Source organism: Diospyros lotus, chromosome 8, assembly GCF_014633365.1.
Source record: "Diospyros lotus cultivar Yz01 chromosome 8, ASM1463336v1, whole genome shotgun sequence".
Lineage (NCBI taxonomy): Eukaryota > Viridiplantae > Streptophyta > Magnoliopsida > Ericales > Ebenaceae > Diospyros > Diospyros lotus.
This window is the reverse complement of record NC_068345.1, coordinates 39,517,684-39,542,361: the sequence shown is the minus strand read 5'-3', so window position 1 is coordinate 39,542,361 and position 24,678 is coordinate 39,517,684. Positions and strand designations below refer to the sequence as shown.

General features: G+C 34.6%; 4 protein-coding genes and 1 long non-coding RNA gene across 8 annotated transcripts in view; 3 read left to right on the top strand and 2 right to left on the bottom strand.

Annotated features, from left to right (window-relative positions):
- Positions 1-926: 926 nt before the first annotated feature.
- Positions 927-4,288, top strand: LOC127807334 (uncharacterized). The gene is made up of 3 exons (XR_008024637.1): positions 927-1,304; positions 1,546-2,384; positions 3,012-4,288. It is a non-coding gene; the product is annotated as an uncharacterized LOC127807334 (long non-coding RNA).
- A 5,327-nt stretch (positions 4,289-9,615) lies between these two features.
- On the bottom strand, positions 9,616-12,750 carry LOC127808384 (E3 ubiquitin-protein ligase RMA1H1-like). 2 transcript variants are annotated; one of them, XM_052346906.1, is made up of 2 exons: positions 12,578-12,750; positions 9,616-10,611 (listed from the first exon to the last, which is right to left on the bottom strand). In XM_052346906.1, exon 2 carries the CDS (start codon positions 10,569-10,571, stop codon positions 9,861-9,863), a length of 711 nt encoding a protein of 236 aa, XP_052202866.1. In that variant the 5' UTR covers positions 10,572-10,611; positions 12,578-12,750; the 3' UTR covers positions 9,616-9,860. The 2 variants fall into 2 exon arrangements, with proteins under 2 accessions (XP_052202866.1, XP_052202867.1); XM_052346907.1 differs by having other exon boundaries at positions 12,514-12,677.
- A 3,694-nt stretch (positions 12,751-16,444) lies between these two features.
- Positions 16,445-20,413, top strand: LOC127807860 (uncharacterized). Its single transcript, XM_052346025.1, has 8 exons — positions 16,445-16,668; positions 16,776-16,865; positions 17,624-17,683; positions 17,807-17,846; positions 17,925-18,018; positions 19,206-19,265; positions 19,384-19,472; positions 20,082-20,413. The coding sequence occupies exons 1-8, from the start codon at positions 16,556-16,558 to the stop codon at positions 20,166-20,168; spliced, it is 633 nt and encodes a 210-aa protein (XP_052201985.1). The 5' UTR covers positions 16,445-16,555; the 3' UTR covers positions 20,169-20,413.
- The window catches only part of LOC127807859 (pollen-specific leucine-rich repeat extensin-like protein 1), a 14,410-nt gene continuing 8,988 nt past the window's right edge, over positions 19,257-24,678 (bottom strand). The window contains exons 3-5 of one of the 3 annotated variants that reach the window (XM_052346024.1): positions 24,069-24,178; positions 20,406-20,503; positions 19,257-20,238 (exon numbers count right to left, since the gene is read on the bottom strand). In XM_052346024.1, the coding sequence (XP_052201984.1) occupies positions 20,453-20,503; positions 24,069-24,178 (161 nt within the window). In that variant the 3' untranslated portion in view covers positions 19,257-20,238; positions 20,406-20,452. Of the gene's footprint in view, positions 20,239-20,405; positions 20,504-20,587; positions 21,245-24,068; positions 24,179-24,678 lie in introns of those variants that run through there. The other 2 variants (XM_052346023.1, XM_052346022.1) reach the window with 2 other exon arrangements.
- LOC127807863 (CASP-like protein 1C1) overlaps positions 20,129-24,678 on the top strand; it is a 24,507-nt gene continuing 19,957 nt past the window's right edge. Inside the window, exon 1 of the mRNA XM_052346031.1 lies at positions 20,129-20,220. The gene's annotated coding sequence lies outside the window, so the exon portion shown is untranslated. The remainder of the gene's footprint in view (positions 20,221-24,678) is intronic.

Sequence of the window (24,678 nt, the reverse complement as noted above, 5' to 3'; positions counted from 1 at the left end):
AGCGATGTTAGTGTCATTCTTTTTGTTTGTCGGCGATTCAAGAATAAGAAGGGGTTTGAAGTAGTGCCAGTGCCATTATTTGTTACTTTTTCTCCGTCGGCTTGATACAAAATGAACAATTTGAAAGAAGCATTTCTATCAAAACAAAAGAGAATTAAAAGAAACATAAACCCAAAAAAACGAAATAGAGAAAAAAATGAAGTGGGTTTTATCCCAGATTGGGGCAATTGATAGGGTTAGAGGTGGGGCGTTGCAGAGTCGACAACAACGGCAAGGTAGAGTCCTAGACCATCGAATAATCGGGTAAAAGAGAAATCTTGGTGAAGCCATCATGCAGTGATCAAAGAAAAGATGAAAACTATTTTTCTTGGAGTTGGATTGCAAGGAAAAGGAAGATGATTCGTGGGTCTCTTCATGGCTCCGCCACCAACATTGCATTACTTGACGAAAGGGACTATGGTGTTCGTCGCAATGGTGGATGAGAGTTGTTGAGGCAGAGTTTGAAAATGAGGTTGTCGATAGTACTGGTGCCTATATATGCTAGTGTCAAAGCTGTTGGCTTCCTCGATTTCTTGGAAGTCCATTGTCAGTTCTCGAAAGTCTATCACTGATTCTCAATTTTTGAAGCCTATCGTTAGCTTTTTGATTTTGTCGACTGATTTTTACTTCTTAAGTGTTTAAAAAAGGCATGCGTTATAAATACTTAAAAAATGTTTAAATGTAATGATTTTGTAAATTTAATAACACATTTGAAATGTCAAAAAATTTAAAATTTTACAAAAAAAATTTAAAAATATGGAGACAAAAATATACATTTGCCCTAAAATATATACAACTCTTCTCATAGTACAAATATGAACCTTATGATTATCATCTTACTTATTTGGACTTGCATCCCACCCACGAGTGTGGGCTTCAGTGGTTTGGGTACAACCCGACCCGGTCCACACAAATACAGGCTCAACCGTCGGTCCTTTTATCTTCTTCCCTGCTTCTGCCTCCTCGTCTTCCATTTTCTTCCTGCGATGGAGCTTTCTCTGTCTGTGTAGCTCGCTCCATTGGAGCGCCCAATCTCCTTACCAGAAGGCGCTGATCCGCTTCTTTAGCACAACTATCAATATTCATCTTCCATAAGAGCGCCTGATTCACTGTTCGGAAGGATCTCGCCACTGGGAGACTCCGATGTCTCGGTTGTGCCAGTGCTCGATCAATGAGTCCGAGAAGGAAGAACTTTCAACAAAGAACAGCTTCAGAAAATGATCAAAACTCTGAAATTCTACAATCGCTGCAGGCACGCTCTTCAGGTACCCATTTTCTGAAACGGTCTCCATCACATTTCGTATAAAACGACAGTTATAGTGCTATTTTTGTTGAATTTAGGTCAGTTAAGCAAATTGTGGGAAAGATTTCGCACATTTCATCGATCTTTAGAGCAAATATGTAAACCTGTCCCTTCTCCACCAAAAATTAAAATAAAAAAGAAAACTAAAAGAACAAATAACAGCTAGTTTCCTCTTCCATTACAACATATATACTATGCTGCAGGTTGATATTGGAAGATTTTTCTGGTATAAACTGGAGTCGTTTCCCTCATCATATTTGTTTCTGCAGTTGATGTTTGCCTACTTGAGATAAATTCTCCAGGAGAGTAATGGCCTATAAATAATGGTTGATTGGTCAACAATGGAGGTTTCAGTTCACATCCTATAGCGGGGGCCTCCAGGAAGGGATCCAGGTGAAATTGGATCTTTTATTGGTGTCATCGCTACTTTGGCTATGCTTTTTTTTTTTTTTAAGCTTTTAAGCTATATAGTGTTTAAGCTAGTTATAGTATTTAATTTAAGTAACATTTAAGCTGATAATGTGTTTTGATAAATATACTTTTAAGTTAATAGTTAATAGTTATGTGTTTGGTTTGAAAGAATTGATAAAAAGACAAAAATAGACATGTTATTAAATAATATAAAATTTTATCATTAAATATTAATAAATTATACATAATTATTAAAAATTTGTTAATATAATATTATTATACATATTATATAACAATAATATATATTATTATTAATAGATATTATTATGTGTTATATATATACATATGCACAAACAACAACGGGGAGGAGGGGAGGCAAAGCACGGATTGCGACCGATGGGGCGATGGACGGCTTGCAACTACCGACGGTGGCCTGCGACGATGGGAGTAGCGATGGGGGCGAGGGTGGCTTCTGTTGTCGATGGGGGCAATTATCGATGGGAAGCAACAGGTAGGGGCGACGGCGATGGCCAACGGTGGTAGCCGAAAGAGCTGAAGAAGAAGGCAGTGGGAGGCAGAGGTAGAAGATGAAAGATATGGCTAGAAATTAACAAAAAGATGGGATAAAATGGTAAATTGCTTGGTCAACTCAGCTCTTAAATAAGTAGCTTTTTGTAAAAGCTATCTCCCAATAACTTTTGTAAAATGCTATACTAGTAACGCCTTAAACGTTGGTGAGGTGTACCCAAACACCTCACTAACTTTCTTAACAGTTTATAAGTTAATATAGCTTATAAGTGGTCAAATCGCTTTGCCAAACAAGCCCTAAATATTGAATTGAGAGGTTGGCTTATTTTTTTTTTCTTTTTATAACTTATAAGAATTTGTAATTGTGTAAAAGTGAAAAGTTGAAGTAACGTTTAAGCTAATAATATATTTAAATAAATATAATTTAAATTATTATTTATATAGTTATGTATTTTATTTGAAAGAGTTAATAAGTTATTAGAATTTAATAAAAAAATAAAAATAGGCATGTTATTAAATAATATAAATAAAATTAATAAAAATAAATTATGAATTAATGTACAACTAATAAAATTTTTACAAGATATTGATAAATTATATATAATTATTAAAAAATATATAAATATAATGTTTTATGTTTAAATTTAAGTTTAATTTATAAAAATATTAAATATATTAATTTAATATATATTAAAATATATGTGTAAAATATATATATATGCATATACAGTGAATGGAGAAGAAAATGGGGGTAACAACGACGGCAATGGAGGATTGTGTTTGACGATGACAATGGCGATGGCGATGGATGACGACAACGGACATGGAAGAGGCAAATGACGATGAACATGGAGATGGCAGTGATGGAGGCTGGAGGTGACGGTCAATAGAGATGAGTCCGGTGGCGATGACAACAAAGAAGGCAAAGTGATAAAGAATAGTAGAGATTGAAAATATGTGTTTTGTTTGAGAACAAATTTATCATTTACTTGGTGAACGAAATAAACTACCAAGAGCTTATTTGAAAAACCTGGGGGTAGGAAAAACTTATCTCAAACATTGTTAAAATAGTTTATAGATTTGATAGCATTTAAGGTCATAAATTTTAACAAACATATAACTAAATAAGCTGTGTAACTTATAAATTGAAAATAAAACTTATAAGCAGTCAAATCGATAAGACAAAGACCCTCTCAATGGTTGATTGGACAGTACCTAATTCCATTTAATTTCTTTTAGGGATAATTACTTCTCAGCTTCTTGTACTGAAAAAACATAAACCCATGTACTTTAAAAGTCAGACAAACAATTTCTTATACCTTAGACTAAAATGTAAAATTAATGACCTTTAACAGTGCCTAAGAAATTTAGTAGAGAAATGAAAAATGAGTTGGCATACAATGTTCCAAATTTTTTATGAGAAACACATAACCACCATTTGGCTTAAAACATTTTTTTGTATCGAATTAGTTTGTGAATCTCTTGCATAGCTAAGTTTAACAAATCTGTTTATGTTTTTGCTGTAGTCCAGATTACGAAGATGTTATATGCAGGTTTTTAAAGTATATGGATGTTATGTGTTTTCTCCTAAATATAGAAGATTAAACTTAATTCCCCCTTTTCTTAAGAATTGAATGGGAAGAGTGCAACCAACAGCAACATAAATGGCTGGTTTGGCTTGGACTCATTTGAGGGGTGGGAAGATAAGTTGGCGATGTCTATCTTTGCTTAGGGCCTTTGGCTTGAATTATGATGGAGAAAATTGCTTTAGTTGGTTACTAGGAACGGTTAGTAATGCTTCTGAGACTTTTACTAGGATCTGAATGACTGAAATATTTAGCTTACTGTGGTAGAAATTCTTTTATTCTTTTGATGCATATCATATCAGACCTGTCAAAGATAAGCAAGTGAGCAAATAACAGAAAGTTTGATGCAAGCATAGATTTTGTCTCAAAAGTCATTCATTTTCTGTAAATTCGCAGTTAAGGTACTGAATTTATTTATGATCTCTTTTTCTTAGATATCCCAATGGATGAGTGACAAAAGGTACGTATATCCCCCTTGGAAGTTATGACCAAGCCGTCCGGCTGAATTTGATTTTTGGATTTAACGGCCTAGAACATGCAGAGAATTATTTCAATAGTATCCCACAAAATGTAAAAGGTTTCCCGGTTTATGCTAGCCTTCTCAACTGCTATGCCAGTGAAAAATCTGTGGAGAAAGCAGAATTTGTCATGCAGAAGTTTAAGGGATATGTGGTCTCCTAAGGGACCATTTTTGTCACAATATTTTGATGAATCTCTATTGTCAAATGGGAAGTTGGGAAAAACTAGATGCTTTGATCAATGTAATGGAAGAAAAAGGCATTCATTATGATAAATACATATGTGCTTGTGTGGCCACATTTGATGGTAAGGGAATTGATAATATTTTGACAAAGATGGAATCTTATCCCAAAGCCATTTTGGATTTGGTCACTTATGCTGTTGCTGCACATTAAGTTGCATGGAAACAGAAAAGAAATACGGTACAAAATAGAAACGAAGAAACAATATTTTTTAAAAAGTAGGAAACGAAAATACGGGAAAACAAATAAATAAAAAAAGTATAATTTTTTTTTTGTAAATATAGTTTTTAATATAAAAAATAGTTGTTAAATTCATATAGTCATACATGATACATTCACTGATTCACATAATATATATACATATACAATACATTCATATAACATAAATTAATATATTCAGATAATATATATACATGCATAATGTATTACAAAATTGAAATAAATACATATAGAGAGAGAGGTCAAATGGTCGTCGTCAATAACTCGTCGTCGTTCATTGATCGAAGAGCCAACTTAGTCAAGAGTTGTAGTCACCGGTGATCACCGTTGAAGGTGGGCAGAATGATGGGTGACATACAAGAATTGGCACAAGATTTGTGATTGCAACCACTGGATGGAGAGAAGGATGGGACGAGATCGAGATTTAAGAAGAAGGAAGGTGGATGATGGCGGCGAGACTTTTGGTTTAGGTTTTTCCAAAATGAAGGAATGAGAGATTCAATTTAACTTTAAAAATTTTGAGATCGTGAATGGAAATGCGTTTTTGATATTTTTTTAATATTATGAAATAGTTCTGAAATATTTTTAAAATTATAAAAATGGTTCGAAAACGATTTTTTAGCCATTTTTGACGTTTCAAAAATGGTGAAACGGCACTCCCAGACATTTCTGTGCATCATTTGTTGCATTAGTTGCAGATGGATGTTTGAAAGTTGGGCAAGTAGATAAGGCTTTGAAATGCTGAAGAGGTTCGAGGCTCTAATCGGATTCACCAAAAAAGTGAGCATTAGAATGTATTTTCTCCTCAAAATGTATGCAAAAGCTGGTAAGAAAAATGAATTTTTCGGGATCTGGAATCTGTACAAGGAAAAGGTGAACATTTACAATAAGGGCTATATGAGTATATGAGCTCACTATTGGACCTTAATGACATTGAAGGTGCTGAGAAGATTTTTGAGGAGTGGGAATCAAGGAATTTATCCTATGATTTTCGAATTCCAAACTTCTTAACCAACGGTTATTGCAGAAAAGGTCTTTTCAAGAATGCTGAAGCCCTCATAAACAAGGGAATTGAGAAAGATGGTAATCCTTCTGTTTGGTATATTTAGAAGGAAAAGGAGACGTGGAGCCGGTAGAGGATTTCATCAGGTTATTGAGGAGTGAGGGTATATTCTCAGCAGCTGTTCATGACAAGTTGATCACATACGATAAGGATGGGAAGTAACATGAAACCCCAGGTAGCATGCTATATGGATTTTGAGATTGGATCATTCAAATACACAGAATTCAAAGCCAAAGGGAGATGTGCAACCATATTGCTACGTGTGGGCTCACCAAACCATAATGTTAGAGATCTTACTTGACATTTTTTATTCACTGCAAATAGACGATGGGGTAATTTTCAACAAAGAATGTTACTTGAAGTAGACATTTTTTATTCTCTTCTGATGGCGCCACCTGTTTTTGTGTTTTCTGTATTTACTTAGAAGTGATCGAGAACTGCAGATTTCTTCTGCAGTAACCAGATGCAGCTGCTCTGATTATTACTGATTGTGCCGTTTTTCATTGCCTGGCTCATGGAGACATATCATTTCCTTGTTTTCTATTTATATACTTCGTTTGGCTGAGCAATTTGACCGTTATTAGTATAGCTTATAAGCTGTCAAATATTTTGCAATTGAGTTTTTGGTAAACTCAAATAGCTTAAAAATTATATTACTTAAATGCTATTTCAATAGCTTTTTGAAAAGCTCATTTCCCCAACTTTTGTAAAATGCTATAAGAATAAAAGTCGCGTTGACTGTGAAAATTACCTATTTACTCTCAAACAAAACACTAATTTTCAACACATATCCTTCTTATTCAACCCACTATAACCAATTTTCGACTGCCATTGTTATCCATCGCAATCCGCCTCACCATCACCTTTAGCTCCTGTCAGCTTCCATCTCTAGTTCCACTGTCGCTCGCTGGTAGTCGCCGCCTCAAACTCATCCTCATCCCCATCAGCTATTGTCTCTAGCCTCAATCGTCGTCAATTGCAACCTCAATCGCCACCCACGCCTCCATCATCAACTTCATCCTTGGCAGCTGTCGGATCATTGCCTGCCTCGATCGCTGTATGCTTGTACAATGTATATATATTGCATATATATTAATCTAATGATAATATATTTGAAGGAAAAAAAAATAAAAGGTGTATATATATTGTATTAATATATTTTTGATAATTATATATAATTTATTAATATCAATAAAATTTTATATCATTCAACAAATCTATTTTTATCTTTTTATCAAGTTTTAATAAATTATCAGTTCTTTCAAACTAAATATATAACTATTCAATTGATAACTTGAAAACAAATTACCCAGACATATTATTAGCTTAAACACCACTCAACTTAAAAGTTACAATTTGAAATACTTTGCCAAACAAAGCCTTACAAATCTTATTCCTGGAAATAAAGTTGAATCTTATGGGTGCCTTTGATGCATCATATGCTGTCTTTAGCATAAGGCTTTTGACAATTGGCATCATGAAAAGCTCCATTCTAGTTTTATTTACATCAATGGGTTGCTGCTCTTAAGCGAGGGCCTTCACCATTGCATGTAACTGTGATCTGTAACTTTGTGGACTATTGGCAGTACCATAGTGTTCTCGTGCATTAGCTTGTGTGCCAAATCACAGCTTGGAGCAGTATGCTTAGGTTTTAGCACTGTTTTTATTTTATGCAAGCTAAAGTATCCAAACCCGATTAATTTTATCTTGATAATTTAGGCTAAGTGGGAGCAGGACCAGCTCAAGGGCTTAGGGGGCCCTAAGCTATCATTAATTTAGGGGCCCCAACCCCTTAATAAAAAATAAAAAATTAATAAATTAAAATAATTATTTATTAAGCTGAAGGGGTTGGGCCCTAGACAATTGACTCACCAGCATACCCCTTCAACCGGCCTTGAGTGAGAGATGGGATGGAATGAGACTTTCCAACTCCTACATTTGAAATGGGATTAGGGGCTCAAATTTGATGCATGCGTGGGATGTGTAGGAAAAGAAACTTTTTTTCTATTAAGGTCTAGGTAAGGTTTAACTGAAAACTTTGCATCCTTGTATCAATTGTACATTGCCTTGCCCCACCACATGGGTAATGTGTTTTTTCATTCCCGGTACACCATGCTTAGATCAGAACGAACACTTTTCAAGAATAGCATAATCTATCTTTCATCAAGAGGATTTTGATTCCTTATCGACTCGTATCCTAAACAAATTCACATACCCACATGAGTGATCAGATTTTAAAACATGGTATCGGAAGTGTCCTGAAAAGTAGGGTTGGTTGTACCTACCACCTACCTTTGTGGTCCAATGGCCATCATGAACTAAACAATGCTTTCAAAAAGCACTAATTCATGCTTCCTATGCTTGGATGGTGGAGAGTATCAATATACAGACACTTGGAAAGTTGTTTGTTTTCTTGCATACACTCTATATCAATTAATGGGGATGTTAATGGATTACCAAAGAAATGCTAAAGACAGATGCATTGCTAATCAAACCAAACATCACCTTATCAGGTGCCGACCGGTTCCTTGGCTTTTCATAATTCTCTTTTGAGACTTGGATTGATGATATTTTGGCTCACATGATCACGGGTAATTAATTCTTGATGCTGGTTCCAAATTAATGGGGCTGTTGATTGTTCAACTTTATTTATCTAATTTTTATAAATTATCCAACAAAATAAAAGTGTTCCAAGATTAGGTATTACCATTACCGTGTGACCCAGTTGCAATAGATAAATGCTGGCTTTACTTTTCTTTTCTTTTTTATGGGAAAAAACATAAAGGTTGTGAGTATAGTGACTACTGTACCTATAACAATAGAGATAAGCATTGAATTAAAAAACCTTTGTCAGCAGAGCGTTAGGATGACTTAAAAAGAGACGGGCACATGTCTTCTTGGTTTGCAAGATTAGGACATCTCAACCACCCTTTTGTCAGGAGAAGAAACCTTACCATATTGAAGCAAAAAATAAAATAAAATAGGGCCTGAGTTTGGCAACTTGGGATGCATTAAAACAGCATAGGAAATTAATTGGCAAGTGGAATAAATAGTCTTGAGAGATGGTTGATATGGTCATTACCTGCAAGCCTTCAGTGTTTTTTAATGGTTGTTACTTCTTCAATCTTCATATCATGGCTTCACACTTGGAGAAACATGGCAAAGGAGAAGGATTCCCATCTGATTCTGTTGTGATATATTAGCAAAAGCATGAAAAGGACATAGCCTCATCTCATGCCTGATCTATGGCATCTTAACTCATCTACCGCTAAAGCAATTGTTTTGCAAAGAAGCCTACTGTTACTGTTTTGAGACTCTTTTTTCAAAACCTTTCGCTGCTTTGCTGGAAGCCAAAGCCCGGTGGTAATGCACCACCAACATCTTTCAAGCAAATTAAATATGCCTAGCTAACCAAGAGTTGATATATAGAAGTTAGTGGTTTGTTTCAATTTATTGTGGTTTAAAGAGAAACAACCATAACTGGGGTGGGTGTATTAAAAACATAATGGTTTAGGTTGTTCATTTGCATTTAGCATATCAGCAATTCATCTCAACCTAGGTACCAAGAAGAGAATGAAAAAACATATAAACCCCAAAAGGTTAGGTACCAAGAAGAGAATGAAAAAACATATAAACCAAAAGGTTAGCCCGATTAGAGGCTATGGTGACTTCTATTGTCAAGATTTGAACTTCACTAAGCTGTGCTTACTTTAAAATATTGTGCGCATCCCGTAAACATTTATTCAAAGAACACTCAAGAGGAAGTAACTGTAAATTTCCATCTCTCTATATATAGGGGAGGGGAGGAGAGAGAGAGACAGAGAGGAATTAGCCGTGACTTCAAACAAACTTTTAGACATACAGCAACCCATCTTTCGATCCATCGATCGGATCCTAAGCTTTTAATGGCTATGTACAGGAAAGGGGCTGACGAAGCCTAATCTCTGGGATCAAAAAAGGAGAAGACACAGAAGAACGCAACAGAAGAGGAAAATTGAAATTCTGTTGAGGGACTTGTCCGCCTGCATCTCCTGCCTTCGCAGCCTGGGGCTGCTACTGCCCGAAAGGTGATATGAATTGGGATATGCATATAAGCTCTCCGAGTTCCCAAACACCCTGGCATAAACCATCTCTCCAAACATTCCGACAGAAGCTGTACTGCCACTTGGACTAAATAGTGGCGGCGGCGAAGTGTCTTCCATGTGACTGCCATATGGTTGAGTGGGATATTGTTGGTTCTGATAAGGATTGCGATATCTAAGCTGCTGAACACATTGAGATGCACTCATCCGGGGGGCTTGGGTGCCACAAGCTGGCGGCCTTGGGGGTATAGCCACACCAAGAGATGGTGCCTTGTCTTCCAGCTCTGCTTGATTTGGGCTATGGCCGCGGCCATAGAGTGGGACAACCATGGTGTGAGATATATCGGCTTTGCAGACTGGGCATTTTGGCTGCTGATCCGAAGAGAGGCAAGTGCTCTGGGAATGGAGCCACTTGTAGAGGCAGGGCCAACAGTAAAGGTGGCCACAGAGAGTAACTACTGGGTCACATGCAAAATCCAAGCAGATATTGCAGTCGAAGCCTCCTGAAAGATTTTCAGACTCTCTTGCTGCCGTTGGGATGGATTTCCACTCATTGGCAAAGTAATCCTCACAGGCCATGGTCTTTGTTCCACAACTTGAACCTAGCTATGCTCCAACCCTATTGAGAGACAAACAGGAATTAACAGATTCAGCATTGGGATTTCTTAACATAACCGTGAGAATTGAATAAGATGAAACTGAAGGGACAACTCATTCTATAGAGAATAACCCTTGTAAACGATCTTTTCTCAACTATCTACCTTGGAGGAAACATGAAAATGCGAAGGATTTAGAGACAAGATAACAATACTGGAAAGAGAGCATCTCAAAAAGACACGTTATTCTCTCTGTTCATATATGATTACTGGTCATGAAATGTGTCAACAATTCCTAAAATTCCAAATCCAAAAGCATTTGTTATGCTTGATTCACGGATAAAGGGCCAGAAGATAATCTTCTGGATTATATGATGGATAAGGAGACCCGCATAATTAGCCGGACCCACATAATTCAATTCTGTAACTTTAATCAGACAAACAAGATAATACAGCAGGTACAACAGCATATGGTACATGAAGCCCTGACCCCAGATAAAGCTTTATCCATGTTAGCCCCACAACCAATGTTAAACTTAGTTACATATAAGCATTCAAATGAACCCTTTATCTGATGGTAACAACTAATAAACAATCACAGTAATGTCATCTTGAATAGCCAGACACCGAACCGATAAGATTGTTCCTGGCAACTACAGAATATTAATTTTATTACGGTAAACTGGGCCGAGCACATGGCACAACAGACAAGATGATCACAGTGTGAAGCTTCCAAGCAAAGCCCCAGCTACTGACCCTCTAAAGTATTAGATAAGTGTGACATCCATCGAGTGGAAAATTACCCTTTTTAAATAAAATATATATATATACACATATGTTAAATAGGATTGAGCAACTTAAAATCTGTCTCTCACTAATGAGAAACAAGTTCTAGATTATTAACAGTACCTCATTTCCATGTTTATAGTCATAATTTGAATGGTTTCGATCATCTGTATTGTTATCAATCATGACAGCTAAAATTAAAAATGAAAGAAACTGCTAATTCATTGGGCAAACAACATAAAACAAAGACCCAGCAGCTTCTATGCATCTAGTTCACGTGTGCTACTGTAGAGACAACACAAAATCTTTGGACCCGCCACCAAGAACTTATGTTAGAACGTCGTCTTGTGAATATATTGTCATCAAAACTACGAATTTAAATTGAAGGAACAATAAATCTGACAAGAAATCCATGATCTGCTTCTGGTTTGCAATAGATCCAACAAAATTATGTTTAGGGTTTTGGCAAAAAAAAAAAAAAGGCGTCCAGATAAAGTGACTATTTTATGGAGGAAAGAAACAAAACGAAAAAAGGGGTACTCAATGTGGACCTGGCAATCAACTAAATATCTCCAGGAAAAGTAGGGTTAATAAAAGCTGCTCATGCCACGGATCTAATCCAACCAGAGATGGGAAGGTCATTTATCAATGAAAATAACAGATGAATAACAAAAAAGGACACAGTTTTAGCAGTTTTTGTCGAATTCTTTTGCTCTAACCCCGTGAGTTATTTCCAAATTTTCCCAAAAGGCAAACAGAAAGTTCCGGGAAGGCGGACGGAATCCCTAATAAAACCTCCAAATGAAAAGGGAAAAAGACAAAATGCTTTGCACGGGTTTAGGGCGATGTTCATCGAATGGACTAAGGCTAAATAAACTCAAGGCTCTTGATCTCCAAACCCCTAATAAATGAACAAAATCAAGAGCAGCTTAGAAGAAAACCAATCAAAACGATTCATAAAATCTGAAGTCCGCATCAAGCTTCCTGAAAAGTAAATCGCTCTGAACACACGGAATATCCATTTTTCTTTCGAAAATCAGATTGTTTCATTCCATCAATCCGATCTATGCCGTTTCACTAGTAAGGAGTGAAGTTCTATCATTTATGCTAGACAACAAACTAGGAGAAGCTATACATACAAATTCATGGAACAAAGCGGGACACGAGAAGAGGAACGTGAACGTATATAACAATGATACGTACTGTAATCAGCAAAACAGAAGGACCGAGAGAGGTTGCTGAGAGCTGTCTCTGCTCTAATGCGGGGAGTGACAAAGAGAGAGAGAGAGAGAGAGAGAGAGAGAGAAAGGGCGTTTCAATTGGTGAGGAGCGAATGGCGGAGAAAGGGTCGGGCGAGGAGGGACTTTATAAGCGAAAGCAAAAGGGAGTTTCCGCTTTATTTACATATTTCCCTTCGTCCTGTCCTCTCCGATCACTTCTCTACAGTAACTACTAATTATGTGATCTTGTTTCTAAGATGGGCCAGCGGTCCGTTGGATTATCAAATCGATTAAGATACTTAAATCGAAAAAATTAAAATTTTATAAATTAATTAAATTTAAAAACTAAATAAATTAAAAAAATAAAACTGACCGACTAAACTAAATAAAAATAAATAATTAAACTTTACAAAAATCAAACCAAATTAAAATAATTAAACTTTTTGTAAAGATTAAAATCGAATCAGGCGGAACATTATTAAAAATCGAAACAATTCACAATTTTAATTAATTCGTTCAATTATTTCGATGAACTCGAAATTTTGCACAATTCACCTCTTCTAGAAGGCCGGCTTTCCAAATGAAAATAAAAATCGAGGATACGAAAGCAATCGATGGTGATCCGGTGTTGCTGCGGTCCATGACAAGGACTGTTTCAGCCGTCGCGATGCGAACACGTGGCCGGTTGGGCTTCTAGACGTCCTTGAGCCGACGGGGGGACGTACGCACGACGGCACGAGCAACGGCACAGCCGGGCGGGAGACCCTCCTTCTAGAAGACGCGCCAAAAGAGGTGATTTGATTTGATGGCTGAGGCTGACAATTTAAATTTAAAAATAATTTGGCAACGGCAAGGAAGCGTGGTGGCTTTGGCTCAAAGACTTCGGGTCAAAATGGCTCATCGGGTCTTGTCCATGGGCCCAATCTTCGGGTTCCTTTGTCGCCTTCTTATTCTTCGTTCCCTTTGCCCGAGCTTGCGGGTAGGGTGTGCAAACCACGGAGTCCAACGAAATTCAATAATAATCGAAGAATAAATTTAAAAATTAAATAAATTGAAAATTAAAGTAATTAAAAAATACAAAAATTATAAAATCGAATAAACTGATAAAAGCCAAAAAGAACAAACAAATCGAAAAATTTGAGGGCCAAAGAGTCAAAAGACATAGATAAATTGAGATTATTTGAATTAAAATTTTCTTTTTCATTAGTGATCAATGGTTTAAAATTGAAAAGTAAAAAGCCAAAGAGTTAGAGACAAAAGCGAAGACAATCGATCAAAATCATGAGTTGCTAATCCAAGAAGGGGAGGGTTCAAAGGTGGGTTAGTTCAATTGGTCGTGACTCATTGAAAAACAAAGATGGAAGGACAGGTCGAAGGTGAAGAGGAAAGTGACAGCGACAATAATTTGTGGGAGCAAAGAGAACTTCTAGGTCTTCGATTGAGATGACAACAATTGATGCGAGTAGTCTGAGGAAAGGAAAGGCTAAAGAAGAGGAAGAAAGTGACAACGATGATGATCAACAAAAGCAAAGAGGATGTGAGGGTTTTGGTCGAACAGACGACAGTTGACGAGAATAGTTCCAACTAAGGAGATGAAGGGCCAAAGGTGAAGGGAGCATTGAATAGTTCAAACTTTTTTTATTTTGTTTTTACTTCTTAATCTTCTTTTATTCAATTTGGTTAAAAACAATATAGTTTATTTAGTTTTAGTCAGTTTAGTTATTTATTTATTTTTTTCAATACAAAAATCAAATCGAATTGAAATAACTAAAGTTTTTAAAATTTATAACTAAATTGACTTTTAACAAAAAGTGAACTGAACTTATAATTTCAATCAGTTTGATTCTTTCAATTAAACTAAAATTTTATACACCTCTAATTACATGTTAGCAAGACGAAATAAGGCCGCAAAATAATAAATGAAATTAATTTGATATGTTAATCTTAGGGTTTAAAATATTAGTTAACAATCATAAGAATAAAGGAATAGTCAACGTTTGGTATTATTATTATTATTATTTTGATTCAGTTAGAGTGTTTGAGTTTTGCCTGATTAACTTTTAAGAATGAGTGACCTTTTTTCTTATGCATGTTTCGTGTAAATACAAATATGAATACAGTTTATATACACTCAAAGTTAGACATTCAGTGTAGTTTATAAAAATTTATATTTTAATTTTATTATTATTTTTTAACTAAATACTATATTTTAATAATAATAAATTTGATATTATTATTTTCCCATCCCTAAGAAGCCTATTTCATTAATTAGGCATGGCGTTAGCATTCATTCAAAATTTAATAAATTTTATCAAACATTATTACTCACTTTTGGATTATTATTTAGGGGCCGCCCAATCAAGGACCATTACTTCGTAAATATTAATGAATTATTATATTATTTTTCTAAAAAAACTTTGTTAAATAGCTAAAATCTATCTAAATAGAAAGTTATTTAATGTTTGTTTTAATGATATTTAATAAAATAAAAAGATAATTTTAACTTTATAAAAAATTTTGAATTGTGACTGAAAAGTATATTGTTAGAAAATAAAATAATAAATGACATAATTATTTTAATATTAATAATTAAAATGATTAAAAAGACAAGTCTATAATCTATCTAAATAAATTTATTGTCTCTGAGAAGTTTTGTTATATAAAATATCTGCACATAATTTAATAATATATATTTTCAAAGCATAATAGTTAATTCTTATCTTGATAAGGCAGAGCACTGTGGAGTGTGGGCCACCGTTCATGTTAGATGCTTCCGCTGCTGATAATTCACGGCACGGCCGCCTACCCCAAGCCACTTACGCCCCATACGATGAAGCAACTTCGTAACTTAGTTCTACGGATACAGTATGATTGGTTGTTAGATAATAAATTACATCCAAATAATTGATTCTTAGGTAATAGATTACATCCAAATAATTAGGTAGTTTAGCACCTCTAGATTGAGGAAATCTAGACCCTTCAATTTAATGCGAATTGACTTAGAGCAGACACCCTTGCATTTATTCATTTCTAGAAACAATCACTAGCCTTTAATTCGACCAAGTTGGTTGGATTTGTTTTTGGGTTATTTTAATAATTAAAAAATATAATATTTAATTTTTAATATATAAAATATTAATATTTAATATTTTAATTATTAAAAATTATTATTTTAAATTCTCATTTCATAAATAATATGTTACCTAAATGATCGTAGATTGATTAATTTATTATACTTTTTAATAATTAAAAAATATAATATTTAATCTTTAATATATATAAATATAAATATTTTATATTTTAATTATTAAAAATTATTATTTTAAATTCTTATTTTAACTGAGAATAAATAAAATTATTATTTACATTACGTAAAATATATATATAAAATAATATCATACATATCAGATTAAAATTTATCTTTAAAAAAAATATCAAATTATCTGTAACTTAAAAATAATATTTAAATTTTAAATATCTAGATCTTTTAACGATTAACTAAAAAAATGCTACATTAATTATTTATGGTAGTGAGTCTAGTGACAAATGGTATTACTGTGATAAAATTCATTCACAAGAAAAGGTAAATTGTACTTAAATACATTGGTTTAATTCCTTTATAAAGATTTATAGAGATAATTTTGAATCGCAGAAGGTCTGGTTAGAAATAATTCAAACTACAAGGGTATGATTGCAATTTATCCCGCCAATAAAAACGCACTCCGTGCGCACTGAGTTAAATTTGACCCTGTGAATTGGATTAACTCGGCGGACTCGTTTTCATCCCCGACCCGCTATTTCGCTGCTTCGCGCCAACGATTAAACGACTACCAGTTTGAATTCCCTAATATACCTATTTGAGATATTGCCTCTCTCTCTCTCTCTCTCTCTCTCTCTCTCTTCTGTGATTTTGAACGATTGGCATTCAGCTTCCGATCGCAAGATCACAACCGGATCTGTAATGGCGGCAGTCAAATCAGGCGCAAAGAAACGAGTCTTCGAATCCGGAACCTCGAAGTCAGAGAAAAGGAAGCAAGTCGTCATCGAAGACGATTTGGATGCAGATCTCTCCAGGTCCCGTTCCAGTATCGGCTTATTACCTATTGTATTCTGTACTACGCTACGCCGTAGTTTTTGATAATCTGTCGTTTAAAGTGGCTGAAAAATCTTTGACATTTCAGTGAAATCAAAGGCATTGTATCGGCGCTGCGGCTAGTCAGAGAGAAGGCGCAGAAGAAAGGCCAGAAGAAGAACGAGGAGAGCATTTGGAGGTTAATTTCGCTGGTTTTCTCATAGCCATTTAAGAAGTCGTAGTTTATGTTATCTTCTTCCATAGCCTCTGTCGAGACTTGAATGCGACAGTTCGTTTCACCTATATGATGCATAAGTCGGGGAACGCCGCTCATTCAAGCTTGACTTGATGATGTACTCAAGTTCGAGCATATTTGGAATGAACTCAAACTATGTTTCTTAGACTAATGCGAACAAACTAGTCAAGCTCAGCCCAAACAGTGGTCTAGTATAACTTAATTAAGCTTCATCCGAAGAAAAACCGAATAGAATTTGAAACTCAATAAACCAAGTTTAGAAACCCCATGGCTAAGCTTGATTCGTCTTGTTTACTATCCTCCATGCACAAACACAGAGACTGAGAATGTGAACACCGACTCTGACGCACGCAAGTATTCGATCCTTTTTCGAGAGCTAGAATTCCACGGTATGTATCATGTATGTTACACGTTTAAGTGGTACAATGAAGGGTGAATCGAGAAGATCTTAAGTCATTATTAATGCAAATTAATTAAACGTCCAAAAGTAAACTTTGTTAATATATTCAATCTTGCTTTGTTGCTCTGGAGGCCCTAATCCATTTCTCAAACTTTTGCACCGCGCATACTGCAGTTACGTTTGTTGACTTTTATCCATCAGTTAGGTCCATGATAAGAATCCGATGAAAATCAAGAGCTTTGCTTTTGCCTCTTCTATTCCTTTAATGACTTAAAATTAATTTACCTGGGGTTGCTTACAGTATCGCTTCAGAGGTCAAATCTAGGCTTGACGAGTTGCAGACGAAATTTGAGAAAGACAGGTGGGAACAATGAATCCAAAGACTACATTCTTGAATCCGAATTCGATATGCTGCAAATTCTCCCTCTGTTTTATGTCTATCTGTTGCAGCTTTGAAAGTATGTTCAAATTTCTCATTTGTCAGGAAAAGTCTTGCCAAGGCACTTTCAAAGAGCTCAAAGGAGGTTTGTAAAGCCTAAGAGCTTCAATTGAATTAACTTGATGAGATTGATCTTCTTGGTAAAACACATATTTGCATGCAGTGTGAAAACTTATTGAAGAATGAGACTTCCAAATTCCAAGCAGTTCACGAAAAATTCTGCAACGAGAGGGCAGCACATCTTCAGGCCTTAAAAGGTGACCTGGGTAAATTGGAATCTTCTGAATGCAACTGAATTTCTCAGTAACATAGACACTAGGAACTGTTCTTGAACTTTAGTAAATGATTTTTTTGATTGATCTTCCAAGATAAGTTTACACCAGAGAGGAAATTTTGAGCGGGAAATTTAGTTAACACAATAATCCCTGTGGGTGACGTAAATTTGGAGCACTTCAATCTATCATCGCATCGTTTATAGTTCAGGAATACTAAATTATTAACTACCAATTTATCTAAAAATTTGAAATATTAGAAAGGATGACTGTTGGCATCTAAAATTTTCAGTTATTAGAAAAGAGAGTAGTCTACTTGTCAAAAAGAAAAAAGAACTCTTATATTTGATGTTATTATTTTCTCTTAGTATTGACCCCTCACATAGATAATTTTTTTTTTTGTATAATGGTTATGTAAATATTTAAATATTAACAGTTAAATAAAGAACTAATTTTATCTTCTACAATATTGATTCTATTAATCTTATCATGTTTCGTCACATGTGATTAGATTTTACTATAGGATTAGCATGATGGCTCTCACATTTGGTGACTTTGAAAATAAGGTCTGCTGACCTTACTTTTCTCGAACATCAGATGAAATATTAATTTATCCACACCGAATTACAAGAGTCGAGTCTCCTTGTGATGAAATTATTATTTTTCCTATCTCGGTGTCATTCTCCAATCCCTTTTGTCTTGTCATTTCCATGGGAAAGCATATACTAGTTCTAGAATCACATGCCTTCGTTTTTTCAAAAACTGAGGTGGAAACTTGAGATTGCTTCCATGGCAGGAAGTGATCCTTTCTTCAGCAGGAGAAAATTTTACATTACTTTGTAAATAAAATAATGTTCCTCACAATAGTAAGATTTCTCAGGCGATGAATCAAAATTGTGATAACAATATAAAAACAAATAATCTTTTTTCATTCGGATAAAAGGAAATGTCGCCACACCAGCTCTTCATGGTACAATTCTTAAAGGGGTTAATCTAAATTAATTGCTTAAAGCATCGTGCCTCTTCTCTTCTTTGTGGTTCATCAAACGCGGTAGTGTAGTGCTACCTCATAGATGCCTGGTGTTTAATTCCATGTTTAATGTGATATTGAAATTCATGTTTACCCCATGTACTTGACGCTAACTACCATTTTATATGTTTGGATTTGCTAGACGCCATCTCCGAACATGAGGAAGAGAAGGAAAGGCTTTCCATACGGTATGAACAACAGAGTAAGCAACAAGATTTTCTTCATACATTTCATAACGAAACACAGGTTTTATTTTTTATTTTTTTGGGCATGTAACTATACACAGTTTCACTGCCAAGATCTAAATAACTTGATTTCAGGGAAAAAAGAAAAGAATATGATCTCTGAACATGAGAAAACCTGCGCAAACAAAATAGCTGAATTGGAAGCGTCCCTGAAGAAGAAGCAGGTGACTTCTGAATTTTCAATCTTCCTCCCCTTGGTCTAATTTTGGGAAAATTTCACTTTACCGCTTGTTTTGGACCATTTTTAAAAGGAGTCCACTGGCTTAGACCCTATTCTCTTCACTATTTTTTTTTGGACCGTTTTTAATTTTTAATTTTTTAAAATAATAAAAACATGTTTATTATATTTTTAAAAACAAGAAAAAAATTTATAAAAAAAATTCAAAATAAAAAAAAAATATTCTAACTATTTTTATCACAAATACATTTGAAAATTTTAAAACGCAAAAAAAATTATAGATAAAAAAAATACGTTTTTAGCAATATCAAAACAGGCATTTAAAATATAAAATTAAAAATAAATTCAAAACTTAAAATTAAAAACTGAAAGTTGAAAAAAACAGTCCTTTAGTACTTCAGGTCAGCATGATTTATTTATTTATTCAAAACACTCCCTTTCATTGAGTTAATATTGTGCTTAAAAAAACTAATCATGGGAATCCAAAATGCTAAAAGTCAATGATAGAAAGTGCTTTCACAAATGACTCAAAAATCAGAGGGAGTCAGTAAATTTACCTTGTATGTTTTATGTAACTTACCGTTCTGGAATATAGGATGACAAAACCTTCAACGTTTTGAGGAGGACTTTGGGTTCTTTCCTGGAAACTGCATCGGAGGAGTATTTCCTGCTCGATGATTGAAGGTTTCTTCATAAGATTCCTTCTTTCACTGTGTACTTCTCCGAAATTGCTGGTAAGTACGAGGATACATCTGCGGGCATTATTATTTTGGCTTTGAAGCAACTCTTAGAAAATTACTTGGTTCCGTGTACATTCGTTCAACAAGTAATATCGCAAATTTTTCTTAGAACCTCATGGAATTGAGAGTGTAACATCATGAATCAGGATTCAAGACCATTGTGAGATGTGAATTCTTACCAACAAACTTTGACGTTCAGAAATTTAGAGAACATTAATGTGGTCAATTACACGTACGGTATCGCGTAAATTGATTCAATTTTTGCTGCAAGGACACGCTATAACATGAAGAAAACCCGAGGATCAGGATTTTGAAAAGCGCAGCGTGAAACAAATTAAAACCCTTATGAACAAAACTTTGAATGTAGTAAAAAAATAAACAAATAAATGAACAATGACACAACCGCAAGTTAAAAGATTATCGTTTTACTTCATTGTCGTTTTCTTGTTTTCCTTATATTTCTTGGTGGAACCTCCCATTTTCTTTCTTTGTATTGATTATTACATTAGAGCTTCTTAATTCTAATAAATACGCTCCACACATTTTGACAAAGGCCTAGACTTCGAGAAAACGGATATCATGGGGCTAAATTTGAGGTATCCATATGATTGGCTCACAACTGGCAATGTGTAAAAGAAGCTCCAAATGTTAGTTTATATAACAAGATTGGAAACAAGTCTAGCTCAGAGTTATAAATATGTTAACGGTTTGCAATTTAACCAACCAAAATTATAAAATCTGTTTAGTCTAAATTTAACCAATCAGAAGAGTACTAACTACTCAACGTGCTTTTAAGCATTGAGTTCTAGAGCAGCAGATGCTGTTCTGCAAAAGGAATTGAGCACCTACACACGCACAAACACTGAATTAGAGAAAGCAAAACTGGGAGAAGGTCATGAGTATAGGTTGGAGTGCTGGGATTGTGTAATGATAGGCCAATATCATCTTAGCGAACAGCGTGAGAATGAGGTGGTGCTCGACCTTGCTGCACAGATAGAGGAGGCCGTTTGTTGTGCACCTACACATGCATGAAACTTGATCAGTGTTTTCCATTAGCCTAGAACTTGATTCATAGGGTGAAACACCATTTTCCTTTGATATTACAAGATCTCCTAGGTATTTATGAGTTGGGTACAGGACTGGTAGCAAAATATTTTACGCTGCACATTCACATATTAAGTTCAATGGGAACCAACATTTTTTTTTTTTTTTTGTAGACCCTTGCAAAGCAAGGCGCCTTGTGGACTGGGGATGCATGCCCTTTAGATAAAAAACAGCCAAAAGGCACTGCCAAGGAAAGGGTGAACCCAATTGCAAAAACCTATAAAAAAAAAAAAAAAAGACCACCTAAAAGAGCTCATTATCAAACAAAATGGTCAAGAGAAGAGGAAGAAAAAGGATGGCATTCGACAAACCAAAGAAAGAGAAAAACATGAATAGAACCTTTGTAACTGTGAATGGAGTACTCCAACCCTCCTTGAAGCCTACCATCTCTCTCTCTCTCTTTCTCAATGTGCCACATAACCTACCATCTGTGTGTGTGTGTGTCAATGTGCCACATAACTTGCCATCTCTCTCTCCCTCTCAATGTGCCACAACCTTTGTAAGTGTGAATGGAGTACTCTAACCCCTCTTTGAAGCCTACCATCTCTCTCTCTCTCTCTCTCTCTCTCAATATGCCACATAGACAAAAAAATAAGAACACAAAAATGTGTAAACCAAAGGTGGGGAACCCTTCAAGCAAATAAATAATCCTCCACTGATGCGAACCTGACTCACTGAATAGCAAAAAACATGAAAAGACTGAGTACCATATCTAACGAGCCAACTTATGGACATAGATGCAAATCATTTTTCTTCCAATCTTCCTTAAGGAAGTAGCAACACACTGCCAAATACTAAGCCATCCTCCTTGGGTTATCAATACCATGAGAAGGTGAGGGAACAAAGAAAACAATGGTATTCCAAGGAAGGAAGAGCCACAGCTCTAGAGAATACCATACAATGACCTAAATAAGAAATGCCCACCAGAAGGCTTCTAATCTAAGTCCACCCCTGCCCAGACATGGAATGTTCACAAAGAATTCCAAAAATAACAGTTATGAAATCGAACTCCCAATCTTGATAACTTTTGAAGACTGAAAGACAGGGCACATATACAACAACAAATACCACGACCTTTAATCCAACTCAGTTGGTCCAGCCATGTAAATTTTAAACCTATAAATCTCTAGCCATCTTTATCCTTGAAATTTTTTAAGTGTATGGTTGAATGTATCAACTTCTTCCATTCTCTTTATCTATATCTTTATCTGCCCTTCCTCCCATCCCTCACGTTACATATGAAGGGATCAATGGGAGACACAAAATCTCATTCAGTTAATAATCTCATATTATGTTATCAATAAATAATATTAATCTATTTATGGTATTGCTAATATTATAATACTAATGATATGAATTTAAGTCTAGAATTTTAGAACTTTTACAACACTAATATTGTTGTTGTTAGTATTATAAGATTTACTAAAGTAATACTATAACTTGATATTGAAATCATTAGCATAATAGTGATTTACTAATATCATAATATAAACTGTTAATAATATTACAATATTAGCAATATCATGAATATTATATTAAAATTTATTACATCAATATAATATGTATGACATAGTTAATATTATACTAATGATAATATTTATATCATTATTGATATTTATAATGAATTTTAGTATTGAAATAATAACGTTTACTAGACCATTACTATAATTTAATATTAACATCATTAACATATTAAAATAATTCATTATAATATTTCTACCTAATATTTAAATTTAATTATTATATAATATAATGACACAACTAAAAATAAATTAACTATAAATAAATTATGTTATAGGAATATTATTAGTAGTCAATTTTAAAATTATTTTTTGCTACTTATATTGATATTAATACAGGTGCACTTAATATTAGTTTTGATTGAACTAATATTAATTCAAGGAAATATCTCATTTTTGAAAAGAAAACAATGAAAAACATCATAAAATGTTCTTTCAATAGACAATATACATTTGGAAAATAAAAAATTTGTTTTCTATATGATTTTCTTACTCAAACATGCCTTTTGACTTTTCATGTAACCAATACCACATGGTGGGATAAAGGCTTGATATCTTGCTGAAAAAAATATTCAAAATAGAACTGTTTTTCACATTTGAACAACCCTTAAATTTTTTGAGGTTAATTATAGAATAATAAAATTGTGACACAACTTTAACTTAGAGGAGATGCCAAAATAGGTTCTCAGTTTATGATGTAATATTGATAGGAGAGTAAACATCACTCCTTGAAGGTCCAAGAAAATACTCACTCACATAGGCTTGCTGGTTTCTAGCCAGACTGAAAAGATCTAAGAAAACTTCACTCAGGTTTATATAACCACACCAACTATCTAGCCAGAATATGATCCTATCCACCGCATACACCTAAGATCAATATTAGAGAGATGACCAACTAATAACCAGATAGACAAGATGCCCTTTCACACCCCAGAACCAAAAGGTCAAAAACAGACCCCACTGGGGAACTAAACATAAATAAAAAACCAGGCTAGATGGTGGTTGATCATTCTTAGTAAATTACACTTGAACCTATAAAAAGAATTTATTGAAGTAACAAATTTAAACAACAATGTAAACCAAATATAAAAACTTGATTCCATCTCAAGCATTCATATTCTTGTGAAGGAACTCAAAACAGAGAAATCACAATACATAATAGCCAAAAGTTGTCAAAATCACATGAATACATATAGTACCAAGGAAGAATTTACATACTCCAATATTGGTCACAACACGGCAAGATGCGCATCTAACTGATTGTGCTCCATAAGGGTACATCAGCAGCACTGCACAACCCTCACACTTCACTTGTCCAACTTGATTTTCTGAAAAATGCTAATTGTTATACTAAGCAATGAAAAGAAATGGAAGTGAAGAAAAAGAGCTAGTGAGTTGTGAACATATAAGGGCATGTTTGGTATACCTTTCATTTTCACTTTTCAATTTTCTTTCAAAAATTTTGAAAACAATAAAAAGGCGTTTTCCTCATCCCCCACTCATTGCCGACAACCCAATGTTGCTGAAAATCACCAAAGTGGCAACCAGAAACTGCTGGTAGTTGCCAGCGACGCCTACTTTGGGAGTTGCCCCAACTTGTAGTCTTGTAGAGATCATCTCTAAGATGATTCCCAGAGATGAAATAATTAAGAGTTGCTCTTGGGATAGTTGCTGCAGTGGCCCACACTCAAAAAAGAATGGCTTGGATTCACATGGTAGAGAGGGCAGTAAAGATGATGAGCTTATAGACAGACACACAAAAAAGACAGAGAAGCTGAAAAAGAAAATTTGACGAGGGATGTAAAAGATAGGAGGAATAAAGATGGAA

Excerpts from the sequence above, each read along its gene's own strand:
- LOC127808384 (XM_052346906.1), bottom strand. The coding sequence starts at position 10,571 with ATGGCCTGTGAGGATTACTTTGCCAATGAGTGGAAATCCATCCCAACG.
- LOC127807860 (XM_052346025.1), top strand. The coding sequence starts at position 16,556 with ATGGCGGCAGTCAAATCAGGCGCAAAGAAACGAGTCTTCGAATCCGGA. Across the intron at positions 18,019-19,205 it reads ACATCTTCAGGCCTTAAAAG|ACGCCATCTCCGAACATGAG; the intron begins GTGACCTGGGTA and ends TGGATTTGCTAG. Across the intron at positions 19,473-20,081 it reads CGTCCCTGAAGAAGAAGCAG|GATGACAAAACCTTCAACGT; the intron begins GTGACTTCTGAA and ends TCTGGAATATAG.